At 50.5% G+C, this 23,927-nt stretch overlaps 3 protein-coding genes across 4 annotated transcripts in view; 2 read left to right on the top strand and 1 right to left on the bottom strand.

Annotated features, from left to right (window-relative positions):
- Window positions 1–15,187, top strand: part of LOC122369497 (phosphatidylinositol 5-phosphate 4-kinase type-2 alpha-like) — a 35,779-nt gene extending 20,592 nt beyond the window's left edge. Inside the window, exons 7-8 of the mRNA XM_043344289.1 lie at window positions 12,474–12,774; window positions 13,605–15,187. Coding sequence (XP_043200224.1) covers window positions 12,474–12,774; window positions 13,605–13,795 — 492 coding nt within the window. The 3' untranslated portion in view covers window positions 13,796–15,187. The remainder of the gene's footprint in view (window positions 1–12,473; window positions 12,775–13,604) is intronic.
- On the bottom strand, window positions 4,856–10,349 carry LOC122369496 (proteoglycan 4-like). Of its 2 annotated transcripts, XM_043344287.1 has the most exons (3): window positions 10,194–10,345; window positions 9,118–9,314; window positions 4,856–8,967 (listed from the first exon to the last, which is right to left on the bottom strand). In XM_043344287.1, exons 1-3 carry the CDS (start codon window positions 10,258–10,260, stop codon window positions 7,048–7,050), a joined length of 2,184 nt encoding a protein of 727 aa, XP_043200222.1. In that variant the 5' UTR covers window positions 10,261–10,345; the 3' UTR covers window positions 4,856–7,047. The 2 variants fall into 2 exon arrangements, with proteins under 2 accessions (XP_043200222.1, XP_043200221.1); XM_043344286.1 differs by having other exon boundaries at window positions 4,856–9,314; window positions 10,194–10,349.
- A 4,389-nt stretch (window positions 15,188–19,576) lies between the features above and the next one.
- LOC122369495 lies at window positions 19,577–22,712 on the top strand. The gene is made up of 2 exons (XM_043344285.1): window positions 19,577–20,586; window positions 21,952–22,712. The coding sequence occupies exons 1-2, from the start codon at window positions 20,418–20,420 to the stop codon at window positions 22,710–22,712; spliced, it is 930 nt and encodes a 309-aa protein (XP_043200220.1). The 5' UTR covers window positions 19,577–20,417.
- Window positions 22,713–23,927: the final 1,215 nt, after the last annotated feature.

Below are 23,927 nucleotides of genomic sequence, written 5' to 3'. Positions count from 1 at the left end.
AACCCTATTTCGGACGGGGAGACCTTTCAGGATTTTCTTGTACAATTGCCAAACGCCGCGAGACATTCAGCTCATATTTGGTGACTTTTCCTAAATGCTCATTGCGCACATCTCAGCAAAAAAAAAAAAAATGCCGGGTCAGGTCAGGTCAGGTAACCAGAGCGGGTTTGTTGACCCCACCTCAGAAAAGTTTGCAAACACGTCAGAGCTTGAGTTTTTCACGAAGTTATTTCCTCTCATCAAGTATATCTCATCATCATCATCAAGTATATCTCAGAATTTTTTATCTGTGACCTGAGGTTAGGTCAGAGTCGTGACCTTTACATTGCAAGCCTATGGAAAAGTATTGAAATGCGACCTGCACCTCGAGTAAACGAGTCAAAACCACCCAATTCTTTAAGAATTATGACAAATTATCTTATCTGTAATGATCCAGGTGCCATTTACTGACAGGGACACCGGAGAGGGTTATCTGAGCCGAGATCATGTGAGGTGATATCTACCATACATCAATGCTCACAATACTTACAATATTGACAATGCTTTTGCTTACAACACTTACAATACTTACGATGAGACCAGCAAGCACTCTGCCGTTACAGTTCTAACTTCTGTTTCGAAAAACGACGTTACACACATTCGCTGCCAGCATAACATGTATTGTTTGACAGTAACAAAATACAATTGACATCTGAACACCAAACGGACCGCCATCCACTCAAATTTTATGCCCCTGACCGGTCAGGGGCGAATGGAGGTCATTTCCTGGGCATTACACTCAGCCCTTGCACAAAATATCTCACCTCACAGTGATCATTACAACAAAAGCACCGACTTGATAGTGGATTTCAAAGTACTTGCATCAGCTCTTCCTGCTATTGCAGACGATCATCTCCTCAGGGTAATGTTGTTCGGGACATGAACGAAGATCGTTTTCGGAGTTTCATAAGTGCTACTGCAACAGCCTGGCACAAAACAGGACTTGTACGCTCTTCTCTGCACTTTGCCCTTCAGTATATCACAAAAGAATTGTTTAGAATCCATCTTACGCTTCTTTCACAGTCTCCCTTGCCACCGTAGGGCGTAGATAGATTGCTGTTGCTGGTAAGTTAAGGCACGGTAGATAGAAATTACCTCGGTTCTCAACGTCTTAAGTTATTTTCATAAAAAAGAACAAATAAATGATCAATTAGATGACAGGAATGTAAACATTTTAATCGTAAAGTAGTCCAAATATTGGAATGAGCTTTTGCTTTTCAGCATCCTCCGATTCATCCTCTTTATCATTTGAAAATTCGAGGTACATAAAATGTTTATCACGCGCTCATGTTAAGTGGGAATATAGTACACGGCAGACATATCAATTTTTGACACTGAACATTTCATCCGTAAATGTTTTAGCATAATTTAAAGTTAAAAACAGCGCGAATGGCAGAGTGAAGCAAACAACATCTTTCACCCATTGATATAACATGTAATCTGTGGTGCGCCAGATGCGCCATTATTTGTCAACCGCAGAATGTGACATGTGACGTAACAGCATCAAGAGCATCTTTTTTCAAGAACTTTTCAAAACAAGTTTCCTATCTTTCTTCCCCCATTTCTCTCAGCTTATTGATTTTACGAGGCAATGGTATGCACCATAAATTCTGTGAAAATAGTTTGATCATTTTCATGCATTCATAAAAAATCGAGTTCCCAACCCCATTGTTGGTTTGGCGAGCTGGGGCCGCCTCCGCGCCGTGTCCCGACTGCTTCCGTCGCGGCTACTCCCGTCCCACCACGTCCTACTGCTCCCGTCTCTCCTAGGATCCTGGCTGGTCTGGTGTCGGGCTGCTCCCACCCCGGCGGACCTACCGGCTGGGCTGATTCCGTTCTGGTCTGGACGCTTCTCTGGCTGCCATGGCCCCGCTCGCCCGAGCTGATTCCGTTCTGGTCTGGACGCTTCTCTGGCTGCCATGGCCCCGCTCGGCCGAGCTGATTCCGCTCTGGTCTGGACGCTTCTCTGGCTGCCATGGCCCCGCTCGGCCGAGCTGATTCCGTTCTCGTCCGCCGGCCGCCGCCGTGGGAAGCCCCTCAGCTGCCGGCCTGCCTTTGACCGGGCCCGTTTGGCCTCGCACGCGATGGCGGCTGACGGGGTCATTGAAGGACCGACAAAGGATGGAGCTGATGGGACGGACGGGACTGATAGGACTGGATGACCGATGGGACGTATGGTACGGACGGCTGAGGGGATGGAACGGCCGGCCGGCCGGCTAAGGGATTTGATTGGTTAATCTGATGGTTAGTGACACCCCCTTCCACGGTTCGTCGGAAGGTCATCTCAGGCTCAAAAGAAACGGTATATACCATTCGAAAGCTGACGGTGAGCTGAATCCAAAAATGTATTTTTTATCAAAATCGATCGATGGCCTTTTTTGAAAATTGCGTTTTTGTAAAAACTTAATAATCTTTTATTCAACGGGCTGTCCCGGACATTTTTGAAAACATAAACATGTATTTTTGAGTTCCAGTGAAAGCTGAACGCCAAAAGAACAATATTCAGCGAAGTAATATTTCCAAACATTAATATGCGTCTCCCACAGCCGACAATAAGGCGCAATCACACATCTCAGTGTCACGATGGACCAAAGTCAGCCACACATAAGCGTGAAATGACCCTTATCGACTCGCAGACCCGGCGCTCTCGGCCCGCCTGACCGGCCACGGAAAGAACGTTCGGCTCTCGTTCTACTAAACAAATGTAATATTTGCCACTTTAACTGTCCACATCGCTATTAAAGTTACTCAGGATACCTGTGAAGAAAATTCATTGTTCTGCTTGATTTACAACATGCTTTAATTTATATTTTTCTTATACATGTTTTGTTCCATCCAGCTGCGATCAGTGCCCGCGCAGGGGAAGTGAGCGGGGTTTCACTGTCAGAGGCTGTACTGGTGACAGCTGCTGGGCCGTGCGACCGGTCAAAGGTTACCCTGCCCCGCCGGGCGCTACCCCCACTCCACCCGAGCTGAGGCCGGTGCAGCCTCTGACATTTCAGCGCGGCCAATTTTCCTTATATGGGCATGATACCAAGCTCAATTGAGCAAAGTAGACATGAACAGATGCAAATTAATGCATGATGTGAAGATGACAGAACAATGAATTTTCTTCACAGGTATCCTGAATAGCTTTAATAGCGATGTGGACAGTTAAACTGACAACTTTGACATTTGTTTAGTAGATCGAGAGCCGAACGTTCTTTCCGTGGCCGGTCAGGCGGGTCGAGAGCGCCGGGTCTGCGAGTCGATAAGGGTCATTTCACGCTTCTGTGTGGCTGACTTTGGTCCATCGTGACACTGAGCTGTGTGATTGCGCCTTATTTTCGGCTGTGGGAGACGCATATTAATGTTTGGAAATATTGCTTCGCTAAATATTGTTCTTTAGGCGTTCAGCTTTCACTGGAACTCAAAAATACATGTTTATGTTTTCCAGAATGTCCGGGACTGCCCGTTGAATAAAAAATTATTAAGTTTTTAGAAAAACGCAATTTTCAAAAAAGGCCATCGATCGATTTTGATAAAAAATACATTTTTGGATTCAGCTCACCGTAAGCTTTCGAATGGTATATATCGTTTCTTTTGAGCCTGAGATGACCTTCCGACGAACCGTGCTTCAGATCAGGGGGTGTCACTATGATTGAAATGTTTTGGTTGCTTAGATCTCCTTTTTTGATTCGTTACAACCCAGCACCATCGTGTACCTACTGTCTGAGGGTGCAGACCCCGCGTCTGCCGCGCCACGGTGACGCCGTTCCGCCGTGTCGCGCCCTGCGTCTGCCGTTTGCCGCCGATCGCCGTCCGTCCGTCCGTCCGTCTGTGGACCGTCCATCGATCCACCTTTGAACCGGACACGGCCGGCCCGGCCCGGCGCGGATAGCTGATTTACTGTCGTCTGGCCGAGGTCGGCGCGGTGCCGGCCCGCCGCCGCTCCGGCAGTGGAGAAATAGCAGTCTGTGAGACGGAGAAAGGGAATTCGCTGGCGACCGGCTGTCTCGCCCCCGATGATTTCAGACAGCGACTTTCATTATTTTCCTCCAGATCCTGGCGAGGCCCCTCGTTTTGCAGGTAACAGCTCAGAGCGGCAATTCACCGGAGGCTGGGGATCCTTGTGTCAGCCGCTCCCGAGCTCACGGCACGGGTCACAGCGGAGTGCTGGGTGGGCCGGTGGTCACCGGTGGTCACAGCGGGGTAGGCCTGCGGTCACAGCAGGGCCAGGGCGGGCCGTTACCGGTGCTTTTCAGGGTTGATAGTGGATACCTATTCACCAGGTTTCCGGTTGGAACAGCGGCGCAGTCGGCGGCACGTCAGGTCGCCGATTTACGGGGCCGCTGCAGGGGCGGCTGGACCCGTCCGGCGGCGCGTCTGGTCGCCGGGTTACGGGGCTGCTCTGGCAGTTGTTTGCTGTTCATGCAGCACCTGGACCCGTTCGGCGGCGGTCTGGTCGCCGGTTTACTGTGTTGCTGCAGGGGCAGCTATACCCGATCAGTGAGACGTCTGGTCGCCGGGTTACGGGGCGGCTGCAGGGGCACCTGGCTGCTCAGGCAGCAGCTGGACCCGGTCGGCGGCGCTGCGGCTATTCGCGCCGTCCGGTGACGCCACGCCGTATGGATTATAATACGGCAGTCGGTCCGACTCCACAGATACAACCAGATACCGCCTATCTGCCGCTACCGGCGGACTAGGAGCGGGCTCACTGGCTCACCTCCCCGGTCCGCCCTGCGCGGCACGCCTGCCGCGCCAATGTCGGTCCGATGATGGAGTCGTTATCGGCTGTATGCGTCAAGGCACATAGTCCAAACGCCATAAGCCACGATGGTCATTTATGGGAGTAAACGTGCAGCAAAAAATGCATAAGTGTAAGGCGTATCATTACATTGACTCCTGGTAATTAAACTGTCGCTATTACCTTAGTTTGAAAAGGAGATGAACTGATTTCCTGCACCAGGCTTTCATCGGGACATGAAGGGGACTTGGTAGTTCCGCCTGGCACACGTCGTTTCTATCAAAGTCATTTGGTGTTCTTCGCACCTGATCTGATGTTTTATTGACATTGAATATGAATAACCACCAGGGGCGTCGCCACGGATTTTTGACTGGGGGGGACGGATTGGCTGACTAAAAACCCAAAAGCTAGTTACCGTACAATTTCAGGCCTATGCACTACTTATAACGCATACACAATACACATGTTCTCATGTTCTCGCGTGGAGGCGTTATTAGTCACACTCTTTTCTATCTGTGCATGAATTGGCGGCGCGAAGCGCCGCGAAAATTGGCAAAAACTCTTGGCAAAACAGTCCCAAAACGCATAAATTTTGCATCCCGAGTAATAAGTTTGATACCAGGACAGTTAGGATCTGGTCACCAAGTCCAGCAGCCCTGCCTCTAAAAAATCGTGTGGTCCTCTGTCAACCATAGGTACAGCTTATTTCCAAGAAGTTTGAAACTCTGTGCAGTGTAGCTGCAGGACCGCGGGGTCGGAGTCGACTTCGGTCGTAGTCGACGGTTTTGGTCGGATACGGAGTTGGAGTCACCAAAGTCGTACCAGACTTCAACTCTGAAGTCAGAGTCAACGTCATCCCCGAGGATGGGTCGGATAAAAGCTGGAGATTCTGTTGGCTGTGGTGATTGAAGGCCGGGTCATGGTAAGACCAATGTAGGACCATACTGAGTATTACATCCTCCTGGGCTCTCTCAGACCAGGACGAGGTCCTCTCACCCTCAAGCATCAAGCGTTCAAAGGACATGGTGAGACCTTCTGCTGTCGGATGGCCTTGAACGGGAAGAGGGCCGTTTGAGAGTGAGCTGAAGGTCTTGACTATTACGAATATCCTACATAAAATGTGTGGTCTTTGCAAGCTTGAGACTTTGGGACAGATCTTCAGCCCTTGTTGAATATGGTCGCCCCTACAACTGGAGCTTTGGCTCCCTATCGAGGACCTGGGACGGACAGTCCAGAGCTGCACCTCGTAGGTAATGTTATCTTTTAACGTGCCAAGAAATGTTCAAAGAGACAAAAGCATCACATCACATGTTTTTCACTCCGATGCGGGCCGAGGGATGCCGTGATCGGAGATGGGGTGGGGACTCCGAGCGATTTTTTAAAAGTCGGAGTCAGAGCTACCAAAATCAATCTACTCCGCAGCCCTGCAAGCAAGTGCAGTGTCAGCAATTCGCATGATTCAATTTGTATACGAGTAGGTATCCGCAATTTCATCCCAAAACGACAATACACCAATTTCGTTGATCACTTTTTTAATCATTCATGAGGATATTTTTGCGGGGGACGTCCCCCCCGGATTCCTCGACTGGGGGGGACGCGTCCCCCCCGTCCCCCCCGGTTTCGACGCCCATGATAACCACATACAGGCACACGTTGCATTTGCGCTCGTCGGACACATCATTGCATTGCGTATATCTTATGTCGCCAGCCGATATAGGTTGTGAATTCATCTCCACGGCTCCACGTGGCTGATCTGTTTTAATTTCAGTTCTGTCTGCACATTATCTACACTCACACTCCGCACCACACCGCACGGCGTGCGCTTTTACCGCGCCGGCCGGCTGTGCGCCTGACACCACTACCTACCGACGCTCTGTGGATCGCCGTTAAAGCACGCACTCACCTCTGGAACACCCGAATTATGAGATGAGAATGATTACACGGACAGAAAGAGCGATTGTGGAACGGTGTCATTCGCACTTACAAAAATAGTAGCAGCGACATCTGTGCACCCACGAGCGCACTATTAGCCGATACGTGACACTGGTATAACTAATACTTGTGTGGAGCAGCGACTTGGGCAGCACATGCCGTCTGTTATACCGGCTTCATTCCGCTGCAAGACGCTAGGAGATGACAGAAGGACACCACTCTCCGCCGGATAGTGTCCGGCAGAGTGACAGTCGATACGGTCGATATCTTAGTTGAAGCCGTCGGAGTCTCAGTTGGAGAGGTTTTGTCTAATTGAAGCGGCTGTTGTCTCAGTTGGAGCGGCTGTTGTCTCAGTTGAAGCCCTCGTTGTCGAGTCCCTGGCCGGCGGCGGCTCTCCGGCGGGTGACCAGCACGGCCAGCACGGCGGCACCGACCAGCGTCAGCGACAGCAGCACGCCCAGCGCGATGGTCGCCGACCGGAAGCCCGAGTCGTCAGCTGGCGCCGGCGTCGGCGGGCTGACGATGCCGTCGATGGTGTCGGCGGCGGCGGCGGCGGTGGTCTCCACGGCGGGGATCCGCTGGCGCAGGAAGTCGCGCTCGCCGCCGCTCAGCACCAGCCGGCCGGTGTCGGCGCACTCCAGCGTCCAGTTGAGCCGCTCGTTGCCGGCGGACAGTGCGCCGAGGGTGGCGTTGTCGAACTGCTGCGCATCCACCAGCGCCAGGGCGTCGTCGACGTCGTCCAGCGTCCGGTTCAGGTCCCGCTGCAGCGACTCGCAGCTGACCTCATTCAGGAGACGGGCGAGCCGGAACGTCAGGGCAGGAGCGCCGCGGAGCGACACCCTGAACAGACCCGAAGGGGAAGAGCCACCAGTGGGTCCCACTGTAGAGGCCTTCGCAGTGGTAGGCTCCGGCGTTGTAGCCTTTTGTGTTGTAGGCTCAGGTGTTGTAGGCTCCGGAGTTGTAACTTTCTGTGTGGTAGGCTTGGAAGTTGTAACCTTTTGCGTCGTAGGCTCCGGCGTTGTAACTTTCTGCGTCGTAGGCTCCGGAGTTGTAACCTTTTGTGTTGTAGGCTCCGGAGTTGTAACCTTTTGTGTTGTAGGCTCCGGTGTTGTTGGCTCCGGAGTTGTAACCTTTTGTGTTGTTGGCTCCGGTGTTGTTGGCTCCGGCGTTGTAACTTTCTGTGTTGTAGGCTGGGGAGTTGTAACTTTCTGCGTCGTAGGCGCCGGTGTTGTAACCTTCTGTGTTGTAGGCTCCGGAGTTGTAACTTTCTGTGTTGTAGGCTCGGGAGTTGTAACCTTTTGCGTTGTAGGCTCCGGTGTTGTTGGCTCCGTTGTTGTAACTTTCTGCGTCGTAGGCTCAGGTGTTGTCGGTTCTGGGGTTGTAACTTTCTGCGTTGTAGGCTCCGGCGTTGTAACTTTCTGTGTTGTAGGTTCCAGCGTTGTAACCCTCTGTGTTGTAGGTTCTGGAGTTGTAACCTTTTGTGTTGTAGGCTCAGGTGTTGTCGGCTCCAGCGTCGTAACTTTTTGCGTTGTAGGCTCCGGCGTTGTTGGCCCCGGAGTCGTAACTTTCTGCGTCGTAGGCTCGGGAGTTGTAGGCGTCGTTGTTGTTGGCTCTGGGGTTGTAACCTTTTGTGTTGTAGGATCCTGCGTTGTAACCCTCTGTGTTGTAGGCTCAGGTGTTGTATGCTCCGGAGTTGTAACTTTCTGTGTAGTAGGCTCGGGAGTCGTAACCTTTTGCGTTGTAGGCTCCGGAGTTGTGACCTTCTGTGTTGTAGGCTCCGGCGTTGTAATCTTCTGAGTTGTAGGCTCCGGAGTCGTAACTTTCTGTGTAGTAGGCTCGGGAGTTGTAACCTTTTGCGTTGTAGGCTCCGTTGTTGTGACCTTCTGTGTTGTAGGCTCCGGCGTTGTGATCTTCTGAGTTGTAGGCTCCGGAGTTGTAACTTTCTGTGTTGTTGGCTCCAGGGTTGTAACTTTCTGTGTAGTAGGCTCGGGAGTTGTAATCTTTTGCGTTGTAGGCTCCGGTGTTGTAGGCTCCGGCGTTGTAATCTTTTGAGTTGTAGGCTCCGGAGTTGAAGCTTTCTGTGTTGTAGGCTCCGGTGTTGTAACTTTCTGCGTTGTAGGTTCGGGTGTTGTTGGCTCCGGTGTTGTACTTTTCTGCGTTGTGGGCTCTGGAGTTGTAACCTTCTGTGTTGTAGGCTCCGGCGTTGTGACCTTCTGTGTGGTAGGCTCCGGAGTTGTAACTTTCTGTGTGGTAGGCTCGGGAGTTGTAAACTTTTGTGTCGTAGGCTCCGGTGTTGTAACTTTCTGCGTTGTAGGCTCAGGTGTTGTAACCTTCTGTGTGGTAGGCTCCGGCGTTGTGACCTTCTGTGTTGTAGGCTCCGGAGTTGTAACTTTCTGTGTTGTAGGCTCGGGAGTTGTAACCTTTTGCGTTGTAGGCTCGGGTGTTGTTGGCTCCGGTGTTGTGACTTTCTGCGTTGTAGGCTGGGGTGATGTTGGCTCCGTGTCGATGGCGGTCAGCAGGTCCGTCAGCTGGCTCTGCATGGTGTGTACCTGCTGCTGGATGCTCTCCAGCACGTCTGCCGCGGCCAGTTCGGCGGACGGCGGGGGCAGCGCCCCGGCTGCAACGGACGGGGCCGGGATCGTCAGAGGACCGGAACAGAGACAGTAACACTACAGCGCGCCTTAAAATTTCCGTGACCATTCGTGACCTGGACTGACCTACCCTTGACCCGAAACATACCGAGTACAAGCTCGGTACCCACAGGGTATCTTTCGCATACATTGAGTGTGTAAACTAAATATGCGCTTGATGTGACGTATCTGGCGGCGGCCAGAGCCCGATGAGTAAACATGACTAAATATCGATATTCTCTACTTTGGCCTGACCTGTAACGTCATTAGTGACCTCTAGATAAGTGATATTAGGATTCGTTCAATAGTTTTGCAAGTGGCAGGTGATATCACATGCCATTTGAATTTTGACAATCGGACCAGCGCTTTCGTAGATACGGGAGGTGGGGAGGTCTGTAGAACCCTCCCCCAGTTACATGGGCTAAATGGAATACCTATCTCCCAGTCATGCGCGGGTTATCCATTAACCAATCTAGTGTACTCAGTGCTCCTTCTACCTATGGTTCTGTGTGTTTGCTGCTCTACCCGTTTTGGGTGTGGCACGTCAGCTGTTCCTTGTTTTCTTTGGTGGAAATTAGGGTTTTGAAGGACCTACCTAACATCTTTTTTCTAACGACGGACAATTTTTCTTCAACGCCTTTTGCCTATTTAAATTCTTTTAAGCATGGGTACCTTATGGGTACCTCGAGGTGTGAATTAAAGTTATAAGTATTGATGTTATTGACAGCGAAAAGCTTGATATTACTTTTGTTCCAGCGCAGTAGTGCTATACTTTGGTTATATTTTGGGGAGGGGGCACGTTGCCGTCCATCAATTGGCTGCACCAGATACGTATAACGGGCAGTGCCGTTGCCCTTGCCACTCACCATGTTGCACGGCTATCACCGACGCGGCGGCGATGAGACTGAGACCGAGTCGCGCGGCGCTGGCCATGGCTGGCGGTGTCTGGGGCGGGCGGCGGTGACCTGCGCTGACCTGCGCTCGGGCGCGGTGATCAGACCGCCGCGATGCAGGACAATCCTCCGACTGGCTGCGCGGCGCGCCGACCCAGTCCCGCCTGCGTACCTGCTATCACGGCGTGGGCCGCTTGGAAAACGATTAGATTGTGCAGCCAGCACGTCATAAAAGGCCCGGCCCGGATGTTGGCTGGCTCTCGGGGATGTCTGCTCGGAGTGCCGTCTGGTCGCCTGGGTACAGATACCGCTGACGGGCGACGCTCCGACGGGGATTAGGCTATCACGCTGGTGGCTGCCGCGGGTCCGTCATTGCGCGCTGTCCTATCACACGTGAAGGACGGCCGGATTGGGTCCGTCCTGCGAGTGATTCACGGCCTTCTGAGTCTGACGGGCCAGGCTGCCGCACGGACTGCGTGAAGATTTCTGACATCAACCCGGCTGTCTTTGTGATTCCAGCTGAACAGCTGACTGTTTGCATTACAAATAGCATTTTTGATGGGGGCGGTGAATGAGGGAATGACACACTTAATATCTCCTATGCAATGAAAACTTTTCCCACGGTGATATGCGGAAATGACTGGAGGCCCTAATAGATCGAAGGTTCGAGGCAGGAGACGCCAGCGGATCGGAAGCTCATCAACCTTGGCATCGCAAGAGCCGACTTTGGCTCAGAGACGTATTGTGGATTTCGGAATAATGAGAAAGGTTTTAAATGGACAGTACGATTGCTGATTATATATGCAAACAGGTAACGAAAGTTCCAACAATGTGACGAACTAGATAGAGGAAGTCCATTTGAATTCTTTATCAGAGCCGTCCCTATCCGAAATGTCATTAGCGCAAACTCAGCATTGAGCGATGAAGCGGCTTGGCATACCATTACCACACGCCACGCGGTGAGGTGCTGAGGAACCCGCGCTTCACCTCTGTCCTCCTCAATACGCTCTCAGTCGTTGTGTGAGACGAACATTGACGATGATTTTACAGCGTTGGACCGGTCCGGCCATCGGTCAACGTGTTCTATAAGTACGACTTTGTATCCCCGCTTGCCCAGAGGTGCTTTGTTTGACGTTCGATTATTATTATCCTCCCGGGAGATGGACCATGTCCTCTGCTAATACCGCCGCAAACACCCGTGTTACCGACACCGGGTGGTGGTGAACGGCTCCACGTGTCCGGCGCGGTTCCCGACCGCTGTGGTTCCCGGCGGCGCGGGGCCGGCCCCGCTGTGATTTGTGTCAACATCTCCCGGCGTTCCTCGTGTCTGGTCGCCGCTCCCCTCCCCTCCTTCCGTCTGTGATAGAGCCGGCACGCGTCTCGCTGTCGGCGGAAAGTCCTGCACTGACGCAGGCCGGTGTCGTCACCGATTGTGGCCGTCCCCCCGTACAGGACGGCAGCGCAGTGAGCGCATCCCGCCCCCGGCCGCGTACTTTGTCATCTGTGGCACATAAAACCGATGGAGAACTGGCCTATCGGATCCGGGTCGGTCGGCCGGGCGGCGGCTAACGGCGACATCTCGACCCGATATCTGATATGAAGGCCCGAGTTAGTCTGAGTCACTTCTTCCTTGCTAGTTACTGGTATACCTATATTACTATGTATTTTTATCGGAATGCTACGGGCTGAACTTGCAATTGGGATGCAAATGGGGTCCATGGGGTGCAATATGGGGTGAAGCGAATGGTATTGCATCCAGTTAATTGTTTGTGCAGTACTCCGCATCTGAGGGTTGATCTGTGGGAGCTGGGAAGTGGAGTGGTCACACTCCCCGCCACTGCCCAGAGAACCGACTGTCTCCTCTCTGATCCCCGCGCCCGGATTGTCTGATCTGTGCTGGCGAATACAAGGGACATCAACCGATGCATGCAATCGATCGGGCCGTACACCTAGTTACAACCAATAGATCCGGTGAGGGTTAAGTCGTCCAACACTACTGCAGCCAGTAGTGTTGTGTTGACCCTCCCTCTCCATGTTGCAGTTTTTGTCGCGGCAAAGGGAGTGTTGTGCTGACCCTCTCCCCTTCCCGTTTCAGTTTCTGTCCCAGCTGTAGCTGATGGACTGTTGACCCCTCTTTCCCCCTGTTTCAGTTTCTGTCCCGGCTGCAGCTGATGGACTGATTGTCTCTCCCCCTGTTTCAGTTTCTGTCCCGGCTCCAGCTGATGGACTGATTGTCTCTCTCCCCTGTTTCAGTTTTTGTCCCGACTGCAGCTGATGGACTACTCGCTGCTGCTCGGCGTGCATGACGTGGAGCGCCACGAGCGCGAGCGTCAGGAGGCGGCGCGCCAGCCGGCCGACGAGGAGCCGCCGCCGCTGGAGGAGGAGGACGACTCGTGCGGCTCGGGGTGCGCGGCCGGCGGCGGCGGCGGCTCCGGCGGGCCGGCCAGCGTGCCCACGCCGCCCGACTCGCCGCAGATTCCTGACCGGCACCGGCTCAGCTCGGACGACTGCATCGACCCGCACAAGGACATCTACGCCATCCCCAGCAGCGACGGTGAGAACGGGCACCGGTCGATTCGGAGCTGTCAGAGCTGGGCGGGAGGGTGGTAAAAGGCACGGGCCGGGCGAGGGACGGGGGGGGGGGGTCAGAGGGGCATAGGGACGGGAGAGGGATGTCAGAGGGGCAGGAGAGTGGCGCTAGTGGCGAGAGCGATTGACAGAACCCTAAAGGCGCATGGGGTAGGAGACCCGGTATTCTAGATCAGTTGATGGGATCTTGAATGAGTGTGGGGAAGGATATTCATCATTTTGTACCGTCTGCTGTCCTGCTCTTTGTAGGGCCTGCTTCGGTCACCTGGGTCTCCGCTACGGTGGCTCGATGTATCTTACGTTTCTGAGAACTCAAGACTCATAGTTTTCAAACGTGTTTCTTTCTCGTAGGAAGTATCATTAGAATATATGACCTTCTCCTCGGAAAATGACCAAATGAATGAAAATGATTATTTATTGATGAATTGATGATATTTCGGTCACAGACCTGACGAAGGTCTGTGACCGAAATATCATCAATTCATCAATAAATAATCATTTTCATTCATTTGGTCATTTTCCGAGGAGAAGGTCATATATTCTAATGATACTTCCTACATTTATCATGCTCCTCGCAGCAGCTCTTAACGATATGTGTTTCTTTCTCATCCGTTTTTGCTGATGTTCGAGTAGTTTTTGTATTTTATCGTCGACTTGTCAGGTTGTGATTGGATCAGCTGATATTGACTATGAAGTGAAGTGAAGGGCTTCTGAGATGGTATTTCACACGCACCTGCGTTTGTTTGCCGCCGTCTGACCGCTGTGCCCCGCCCCTCTGTGTGTTTTTCCGGCCAGGCGACGGCACGCCCAAGTATATCTACTTCCTGGCCATCATCGACGTGCTGACCCACTACGGCATGAAGAAGCAGGCGGCCAAGGCGGCCAAAACGGTCAAGTACGGCAGCGGCGTGGACGGCATCTCCACCGTGGGCCCCGAGGTGTACGGCCGCCGCTTCCTCGAGTTCATGCAGCAGGCCATCGCGTAGGTGCGGCCGCCGAGCGCGCCGCCGATCTCAGAGGGAGGGCACGGGCCGTCCCGGGCCGCCGCAGCAGCGGGCGCCGCGGGCTGTGCCGCGCCGGGGCCGCAGCAGCGGGCGCCGCGGGCCCTCCCGGGCCGGAGCAGCGGGTGCCGCGGGCCCTCCCGGACCGGAGCAGCAGGCGCCGCCCGGGCCGGCAGAAGGTGAGCCGCGCCGGGTCCCAGAGCGGTCCCCAGCGACCACTGCTGGTCCCTGCTGGTCCCCAGCGACCACTGCTGGTCCCTGCTGGTCCCTGCCGGTCCCGTCTGTTCGCCGACAGGCCCGGGCCGACGCCAGTGCTGCCGGGCCGGCGCTCCGAGCCCGGCCCAGACTTGTGATAGGGGCGAGGGGTGGCGGCGCGGCGGCCGGGGGCGCCACCATTCCGTCGACGGTGGGCCGCCAGACGGCGCCGTCACCGGCCGCGCCGCGCCGCGCAGACGCCCGCGTGCTTTAGTGATGTGTGCGCCCCGCGGCCGGGTGCTGGACTGGAGAGGGGAGGGCCGCTGTGTGGGACGGGGAGGGGCGGGAGACCGGGCGAAGACTCGGCAGTCAGTGTAGGGAGGCGGGGTGTCGCGACTGGGTTACTCAGCGACTCAGAGGGGGCGGCAGGTGGACTCAGTTTCCGGGCCAGTCAGCGGCCGGTCAGTCCGGAGTTGTCCAGCCGATCGTGCTAGCACCGCCGCTGCGAACCCAGGACTCATCCAACGGATCGTGCTAGCACCGCCGCTTGGCGATCGACCCCTTGTGAACGGTGCCGGACTGGGGCCGCCGCTTGCTCAGTAGCCGGCAGTCTGTCGCACGCCTACTCTCCTAGCCCGCCTCCAGAACTGTGTGTGTATGTGTGTGTGTAACTGTATGTGTACCCTGCCTGCCCAGTCGAATCTTGCCCGTGCGGCCGGTAACCTCGGCAGGTGTCGACTCTGAGGGGGCTTTCGGCGGCCGTCGGTGCCGATAGCTGCTGACCGGTGACGAACTCGCGCCGCGGCGCCAGCCGAGCAATGTGAAAGACAAACATTGGAGCCCAGTTGTGACACTTGGTAGGTGCGCCTTGGGATCAGTTGCATCATGTCTTGCCCTCTACTCTTCCGAGAGCTTTGAGCGCCGATTATTTGCTTAACGCCTATGAATATGTACTTCTCTCTTGGTTGCTATAATTCCTCCATTCGCGGTCGGTCGTGCTGCTCTGCCCTCCTGTGCCGTTCGTTCCCGCTGTCTCTGATCTGGTTCCCTAGTATACGTGACATCTGTCGGATACCGGGTCCGGTGGAGCGTCTGTGACCCGGACCTGGACCCGGACCCTGTCCTCCCGCTGTAGTCCATTATCGTAACCCCATCGTGCGCAATATATGGGTAGTGCGTCTACCAGGTGTCTATGAAGGCAACTTTGGTTTGGAGAAGCGTCCGCTTTAATCGCTGCTACGCTGAAAGTCTGGGGGCTGAGTGAGCACCTCCGGTCTATCGGCGTCTGATTTTTTTTCAGATTTATTTCGGCTGAGAAAGAACACTGTAATGTAACTGGCACGGTGCTTTAGGACAACGCAAGCATGGATCGCAAAGTGGGTCTGATGCTTGATTTGTGTCTTTGTTCATAAGAACACGAAACAAATAATTTAACTTCACATGAAAAAAATGCAGTCACCAGAAGTTAGACTACCTTAACATTTACTCTTCTTGCTGACTGGCGTTTCGATATCCGAATCACTGTCCTCTGACGACTCTTCTTCCTCAGCAGCATAATCCTCTGAGCTATCTTCGTCCTTGTATTTGGCTTCTAAGTAGTCGCAAAACTCTGAAAAGTTTTGTGACCGCCGCTGAGCCATTGTTCCCATATCCTGTCTAATACGTTTTGCTTCAAGAGCCTCTTCATTTGCTTTTCGTTTCCTGTTTTCTCTCGCTTCGAAATCGTTGTGAAACTTGTCGAACGCCGGCACTGTTTTCTGTTCGATCATTTCTTCGATAATTTGTCTGATGCGGGGTTCATCGGCGACGGTTGTACACATCACGTGTTCAAGGATGTAGTCCATGCAACCTCGACCCTTGATATAAGCATCTTTGATCGCCCTTTTCTCGTCGCTAGAATTCCGATATCGCTGGGCAAAACTTTCGATGTCGTCTGTAGTGATACCAGATCTAAGTCGCCAGTTATTTTTACTGGAGCTCGGCTTTTTGTCCATATTTGAGAAGAGCTTATGTTTGAACGTTTGAGCTGATTTACCTTTGATTTTGTAAATGTGTATATTTACCTGCAATTTTGTTTATACATTGAGTGTCGCTTTATATTTTACGGATTAATTTACGAAAACTGCACATTTGATACGGGCGCTCGAACTGTTTTTTGCGAGATTAGCACACCCTTTTATTGTTGTGGTGCCTCTGTCAAAATATGATTACGATTTACGATGTGACGCCCGTTTGCTGTATCAACGTGCTCACGAAAACTTCTTGGACACATATAACCTACCTGTCAAAACTATTTTATTCCTGTGACATCTTCATTACTCTCCATTAATATCAACGAGGGACAGGCAAACGATGCTCTTATGGTCGGGTAATGTTGGCCTTAGAGTGCCTTAGTGTCAAGATATTGGTAGGCCACGTTGCGTTCTTTCGCCAAATGGAGGGAGTTCCGAGTTAGCACTTAGCATGCTGTGCTATATAAGTCGAAATAATTATTTTCCTTCTATATCTTTGTCTTGGCAACTGGCATGTATTTCTTTTTTTCTCCCTCTAGGTATCTCTGACCTTCCCCCTCCCTCTCCCTCTCTCCTCTTCCTCTCAACACCCTCTTCTTTGTTGAAACGACAAGCTTGATATTGACCAAGCAATGGCGACTTACGACTTCATATGTACCTACGTATGTACAGGATGCCTTTAAAATGAACCACTTGAATGATATATGTCCCTCTCATCACCCGGCCTTCGGCGATTGCCGGTATAGGTACGCGGCCCAGCTGTGAGGCAGCATCAGCATCAGGAGAGGGTTAATGCAAACGAGGCGGCACTCATGGTGCAACACTTAGCGCTGTGAGTGGATGGCCACTCGACTGGGCACTGAGCAGGGTCGCCCGTGCGCAGCCGGGGATGTGGCGTGGCGTTCAGCAGAGCGGTGAGTGGAGCTCTGTCTCCAACAGACCGGTCTTATCACACCAACCGGAACATAACCCGCGCCCCACTGGGGTCTGCGTATAACACGCCCTACTGGGGTGGGGGGGGGGGGGGCTCTCCATAGCCCCCCCTCCTAACTCCGAAACTACTGGGCCGATCGTCAAAATTCAAACGGCGCCTGATAGCCCCGGAAAAACTGTCGAACGAAACCTAATTTCATTGACCTCGAGGTCACCGATGACGTCACAGGTCAGGTCAAATAAAAATTATTAGCATTTTGGCTTGTTCACATTTTGGGCTCTGGCTGCCGTCTTACAAGTCAGATCAGGCTGATTTTTGGTTTACACACTCGTGAACAGATGCTTCAGATACCCTGAGGTTCCCAAACTTGTACTTTGATTTTCAGGTCAGGGTCAGGTCATCACAGGTCACGGAAATCTTATGTCACAAGTCGGTCACGTGACACATGTTTTATGGCACATTTAGGCCATAGCCTTCGACTTCGGTGTCGCCTCTGTCATTTGAGGCCATTTTCATCTGCATATAGCTGAGGTCAGGTCACTTTCAGGTCAGACAAAAAGGTTCAATTTCAAAGTTAAAATTTTTCAACAAAAAACACGTCTATCGGGTGCAGTTTGAGCTCAGGAACACGATGGTGCTATTTATATTGGTGTACGATGTCAAACTCGTACAGAAAAATTGATTTGAAAAATTTAAAATTGTGAATTTTTTGCTATAATGCGCATAACTAAGCCAGTTTTGAAGATATCTGGCTAAAACTTGCTAGAGTAAGTCATTAGCATGTTTTCTATCATATATATTCCGTTTTTTCGAAAAGTCAAAAAATATGAAAATAAAAGTTTTGAATTTTAATAAATATAATTTTCAAAAATTTCAAAATTTTGAAAATTTGAGATGTCTGTTTGATAGCGCCATCCATTCTGGGTCCTCTCATGCAAAACAAAATTGGATCTAGCTTAAAAACTGAGCTCTTTTCCCGCGATTCCCGTGGTTCAATGTTTTGCGTCGAAATCGGCCGAACATGACGTCACTCTGACGTAATTTCCGGCCGACCTATGATAGATACGAAGCTCAAATTTTGACACAAGGTGTCAAATTGATGCAGCCGAAGGTAGTGAAAGTTTGGCGGCGATACGTTGAGCGGTTTAGAAGTTATTGCAGAAAAACGGGAGGGGGGCTATTCGTAACCCCCCAGTGGGGCGCGGGTTAATTGAAGGTCGATGTCAGGTCAAGGTCAGATCAAGTGAGGTCAAATTTTGAAGTTGATTGTTAATCCTCGCCAGGCGAGAGCCTTTTTCATAACACGGACGGCGAGGGGGGTTGGTATGACCCCCCTCGCAATTGGCTCCTACGGCACTTAAAACGCCAAATTTGCGGGATAGTTGGGTCCATAGGATATCTCACCTCTTTGCAAATTTTATTGCTTTATATCACTAATAAGGGTTTTTTTGGGGGGTATAAATAAAAAAAATCGCTGAAACATGTCAGTTTTCGCTTAGGTATGTCTTTTTATCTAGTAAAGATAGAGCAAAAATAAAAGCACCATTGAACTCAGCACCTCCGTGCGCATCATCTGATATATTTTGTTACAAATTTAAATGAACTCCGAATTGTCTTAAAATTAAGTGAACTTAAAGTAATTAATTAAGTTCAAGTTAATCAAAGTGCATAATATCGCATATCATTCAAATCAGCTGATCGCAAGGAGCACAATGACACCATTTTTGAAGCTCTAGCCTCATTGTGTGCCAAGCCAAGATACTAGTAAAAATGTAGTTTGACCTTAGCTGACCTCAGTTGACCCGACCCTAGCGTTCTTGCAGCTTGCAAACACCAAGCAGATATAAGTCAAGGTAGTACAACACAAAGACGTTGAAATGGAGCACAAATTTCTCATCTTTACACACTTAGAAGTTAGACCCATTCGGGCAAATTTCCAATTTGTCATGACCTCTGGATGACCTCAGGTGAGCCGAATTTGAAAAAATGCGATGCGTATGATGGCACACTGAAAAAATAATGACACCTAAAAGGGGTGTTTTTTGCAATTGGTGAGCTAAGCATATCCTGCAAGTTTGAATGAAAGCGATGAAGAACTAGTTTTCTTGAACAAATAATGCATTTTTAGTACCATTTTGACAATGTACCGGTTTTTGTGACCTTGTAACCTGACCTGAAGTCACTAAAACTCAAAACCCTCAGGTCATGTGACACATAAATGCCCCAAGTCGTGTCTAAAATTTGGTAGCGCTACGTACCATTGCACTCACGCTATCGACGACAACCTCTGGCATTCAGTTGCCGCTAAACTAGTCCAATTTTCCCAGACCTTGTACCGGTATTTGTGACCTGGTGACCTGACCTGAAAAAGACTGAGACCTGAAATTTTCAGGATATGTGTCAAAAGGCTGCCTTAGAATGTATGCAAAATTTGGCGGCGCTATGCGCCGCCGTTTTTGTTATTTACGAAAAAGCTTAGAGGGGGGGGGGGGGGGGATTGCATCAGATAATCAGTCGCCGGGCTGCGCATTGAGTCGCTGCGTATCGTAAAAGGTGAACACGCTGCTACATCCAATATCCACCCTCACCCTCTGTAGTGGCGCGACCATAATGAGGGAGGGTCGTTCTCAAAACAAAGCATGTGACTTTTCGGTTTGAGCAGCGACTAATTTAATACTTTTGTGTCAATTTGTTGACACACTTTGTTTTGTGTTTTGTTTAGTTTTGTTTGAGTAATTTAAAATTGTTTACATAGAATCTTCAGTTGTGGGAAAGGTCATTCTCTTAAAACCACTTGAAACTGTATTGTCTCACACTTTGATAAAATTGTCGTAATGTAACCTTTGATTTGATTGGTTTGGTGCAATATCAAGGAATATACAGGAAGACTAGAAATCAGTGCGTTTTAAAGACCGAATCGACCCAGAAGATTCTACAGTTTTAAGAGAAGACATGTCAACTCCAAGCCGTTCGTTGTCAGACTTGAGGCGCAAACGGGGACAAGAGCTCGCCGCTTTGAACAGGATAAGGCGGAGAGGGATTGTTTTGCTAGAAATTAGTGCCACTCGTGGGGAGATGTGGGCGATACTTAAGGAGCTAGACGACGCTTTAAAAGGGTTGCAAGATGCCAACTGGAATTACTTCGACCGTATTGCGGGAGACGAATTTGAAAGAGAGCGTGCTGAACGCTATGAGCAAGAAGCAGCCGATAAGTGCACCGAATTGCAGGACCTGATCCTTGCCAGATTACAGGAAGGGCGGAATCAGGGTCACGTCAGTGATCAAGGAGCGGAGGCAAGACCTGCTGCTAGATCGGAGTCCAATTTAGGAACATCCTATGCATCAGTAAAATCCGATTCGAAAGGTTCTCGCCAGCAAAGACAAATCGACGAGGGAAGCAGTACAGACGACGAACAAAGCGAGCGAATGATTCCGCACCGAACAAACGACAGACGACAGATACGATATGAAGCTCAAGCTACCACATGTAAACGAAGCTTCGAACGAATGGACGAAGGTAGATCATGTCCCACGGGCATCTCTCTTTCGAAGCAGTTTGCCTCATTTGCAGCTGGAAACATTTAACGGCGAAATTTCGGATTGGCCGAGGTGGTATTCGCTATTTAAATCCTTAGTTGACCAGTGTCCTGAAATTGATTTTTCGGAGAGTGTGATTGAAGCCGCAAGGACGTCACTATTTCAAAAGGACGTCGATATCGGTGCGGAGCCTAAGCCACTGAAAATCCCTTACCTAAATCTCTTAAAATTAGCGATTTTCACTGGCAATGTTGACTAATAGCACCTCAAGGCATCTCAAATGATCATATATATGTAGACACAAAGTAATGCCAGTTTACCCCTAGTACAATACAAAATTAAATCATTCACCACAAACACCAAAACAACACTTTGAAGATGTCTAGTTCTTGTCCATGATCGTACACAACAGTCAACAACAAATATGCTTCAACAAAAATCAACCCAAGAGCCAGCGGCTATCACTAAATATTGACGTCATAAGAGGGACATTATATCGAGCAAGAGGACTGACGTAAAAAACAGACGTCCAAACAAAGAGGTGGAAAACAGTTCGGAAAATTAATTTCCATAGCTTCCTGTTATGAAATTCAATTAAGAAAACTCCAAGTTGGACGCTGAATTTTTCTTGGCTGGAAAAAAATGTGAAATCATTATGCACTTTTCAGTTTTGTACCGACGTCGATTAAATGGGAATGACAAGGTCAATCGACGTCCCCAACATTGCGTGTATTTTTTAAGCCAAGGACGACATACTTGAATTAATACTGTTGAAATTCGGTAACTTTATTTTAATTCAAACAAATAAACACTAAACTTTTTCCCCAACCACTATCAACATATGCAAAATTAACTACTTTTGAAGGACATGTTCCAGGGGCAGCGCTACCCCGTTACTGTGACCTTCTGAGGGGAAAAAATAATTAAATATGTTACAGTAGTTTGATACAAAAGGTATGTTGCGTGCTTATAGATAAATGTCGAAGTAATATATTCGCATGATAAATTTTTATCTATACACTCCACAGTTACTAAAACTGAAAAGTGGAAAACGATGTCCTCAGATCCCTCTATTCCGACATCTTTTCTCCTTCATATGGCAGCTATTACCTTCATATGGTAAAAGAAAACCTATCCATATCTGACGCACAGAAAACGAACATAAAACCGCGTTGTTTACTGTTGCGGCAGTTGGCCAGCGGTGTAGGCAAGGGGAGTTGAGTGTAAGTGGGTTTGTGAGGACTTAGGATATATTTGTTGTCATTTTGCATAGCCGTGTTTTTAGGCTACAGAGGTGATATTTCTTTTTGTTAGTTTGCTTTTGGTGTTCGATATACCTGCCGACTTTTATCCCGATCCGTAAAAAAATGTCAGGGACGTCGTTTGGCTTTCCGGGACGTCACAAAGAGAATCTGTTAAGGTGTGGGTTTCCACCCAAATTCACGAAAATCAGGACACTGTAGTTGACGATCAACCATTGTCGAATGACGAAAAAATGGCCCACCTACAGAATGCAGTGACAGGACTGGCGCGTCACACCATTGGAGGCATGTTATTCGACGGAAACTTGTATCTGGACGCAATTGCCGCATTAAGGGATCGCTTTGGTCGGGATGAGGACATTGTCTATGCCAACTTATCTCGAGTGTTCTCTGCCCCACCTCCGGTGTACCTGGACCCGGCAAGCATGGAGAAGTTTCACGGGTCTGTTCATTGTGCTGTGACGGTACTGCGAAATATGGGATACGATGGAGATCTGCACTCGACGGAAAATTTGCGCCGTGCTGTTCAAAAACTTCCGTCACAATTAAAACGTGACTGGGGTGAATACATTATTGACATCCAGAGGCCAAATCTAATACATTTTGATGCATGGTTGCAAAAGCAGGTTCGCATTGCCCTAAATTATGCCACCGTGACAGCCTCAAGTAGTAAGCGGCCAACAGTCATCAGTGAGTCACAGCAGGAATATAAAAATTTGAGGAGCACACTGACGACCGAAGCGTTCGAGTCCACGTCAAAGGTCTGTTCATGTTGTGGCAATGGTATGCATCAGTTGAATGAATGTTTTGCCTTTAAACAGATGGATGCGGTAGCAAGAAATAAGTTTGTTTTCGGCAATAGACGCTGCTTTTCGTGCCTACGAAAGGGTCACTTAGCTAGATTTTGTAAATATAAAGTAAGTTGTGGTATTGCTGGCTGTAACCAAAATCATCGACAATAAATAATACGTGAAGCGTTTCAGTTTTTTGGGATAACCGCCCAAACCACACCACCTACAGACACGATTCAAACACCAATCGACAGCTCTCGATCGTGGCTATGTGCGCGGCACATTTTTAATCGCATTTGCACCCCCCAAATAGCCAAACTCGGCCCCTCGACTATGTCGCCCGACGCTCCAGAGATGGCGCTGACTGTCTGCGTGACGTCAGCTCACACGACCGGCGATCGCCAATCATAAAACATGCATGTCGCCGCTGGAGAACCAATTCCAGCGTACTGTCTTGCTTTTGCCCTCTTGTTCTGAAAATTTGATCAAGAAACATGGCGTATAACCTTCATTTAAAACCAAATTTGCTCCCAACCACTTCGCCGTAAAACGCCGCAATACGCACCAGACCATGTCATCAAGATGTGCAGACTACCATGGCTTATTCAAAGCGCTTATCAGTGCGTTCTTGGTAGCTCAGTTGGTAGAGTGGTAAACTCATATGGCATGGGTTGCTGGTTCGATTCCAGCCTGGCGCGTTTTTAAAATGCACGTCTTTAGTTGCAGTACCCGGCCGCTAGGGTCGCGACCCCGTAGAGGTCGCTGCGGTCCCCACGTGACCGACCGGCCGCAGCCACGGGCCGGCGGCGGCGCAGTGTGGGGTGAGCGGGCGGAGGGGTTGGTGCGGTTACTGCGGTGCCGTCAGAGCGGCCGTTGCCGGACAGCGGGAATGCGGCATGATACAGACATGGGAAGGGGGGATAGGTAAATGGTGGATGGATGATGAAGAAATGATGGAGGGAGGGAAGGAAGGGTAAGTGAGCAATGATTGAGTCGGTGAGAGAACAAGTACAGAGGATGGAGCCGAAAGATGTTTTTAAAATGCACTTACAGCTTAGTTGCAGCACTCGGCCGCTACGAATAACTTCATTACCGATCCTGAGTGGCGGGCGGGGGGGGGAGGTACCCAGATTTGGGATAGGTTGGTTACAGAATTCCACAAATACTGACAAGATTATCGATTATGTTTAGTGGGGACGGGGAAGGGCACGGGGACAGGACGGAGACGAAGACGGAGACGGAGATGTAGCGGCCAGCAGGAGCGGGGACGGAGACGGAGACAAAGAGAGCGGAGCGGAGCGCGGGAACGGGGACGGCAGACGGCGACGAATCGGAGACCAAACAGATACAGAGGCAGAGACAGAGACGAGACAGAGACAGAGGCGG

The sequence above is a fragment of the Amphibalanus amphitrite genome, unplaced genomic scaffold, assembly GCF_019059575.1.
Source record: "Amphibalanus amphitrite isolate SeventyFive unplaced genomic scaffold, NRLGWU_Aamphi_draft 001042F_arrow, whole genome shotgun sequence".
In the NCBI taxonomy this organism is placed as follows: Eukaryota; Metazoa; Arthropoda; class Thecostraca; order Balanomorpha; family Balanidae; genus Amphibalanus; species Amphibalanus amphitrite.
The sequence above is the reverse complement of the archived record's forward strand: the minus strand, read 5'-3'. Positions and strand labels throughout refer to the sequence as shown.

Bases quoted from the DNA above. Each gene is read 5' to 3' on its own strand.
- LOC122369496 (XM_043344286.1), bottom strand. From the start codon at position 10,260: ATGGCCAGCGCCGCGCGACTCGGTCTCAGTCTCATCGCCGCCGCGTCG. The intron at 9,315-10,193 runs GTGAGTGGCAAG...CGTCCGTTGCAG, and splicing joins GGTGATAGCCGTGCAACATG to CCGGGGCGCTGCCCCCGCCG.
- LOC122369495 (XM_043344285.1), top strand. From the start codon at position 20,418: ATGAAGCTCAAGCTACCACATGTAAACGAAGCTTCGAACGAATGGACG. The intron at 20,587-21,951 runs TTGACCAGTGTC...AGGACACTGTAG, and splicing joins TTCGCTATTTAAATCCTTAG to TTGACGATCAACCATTGTCG.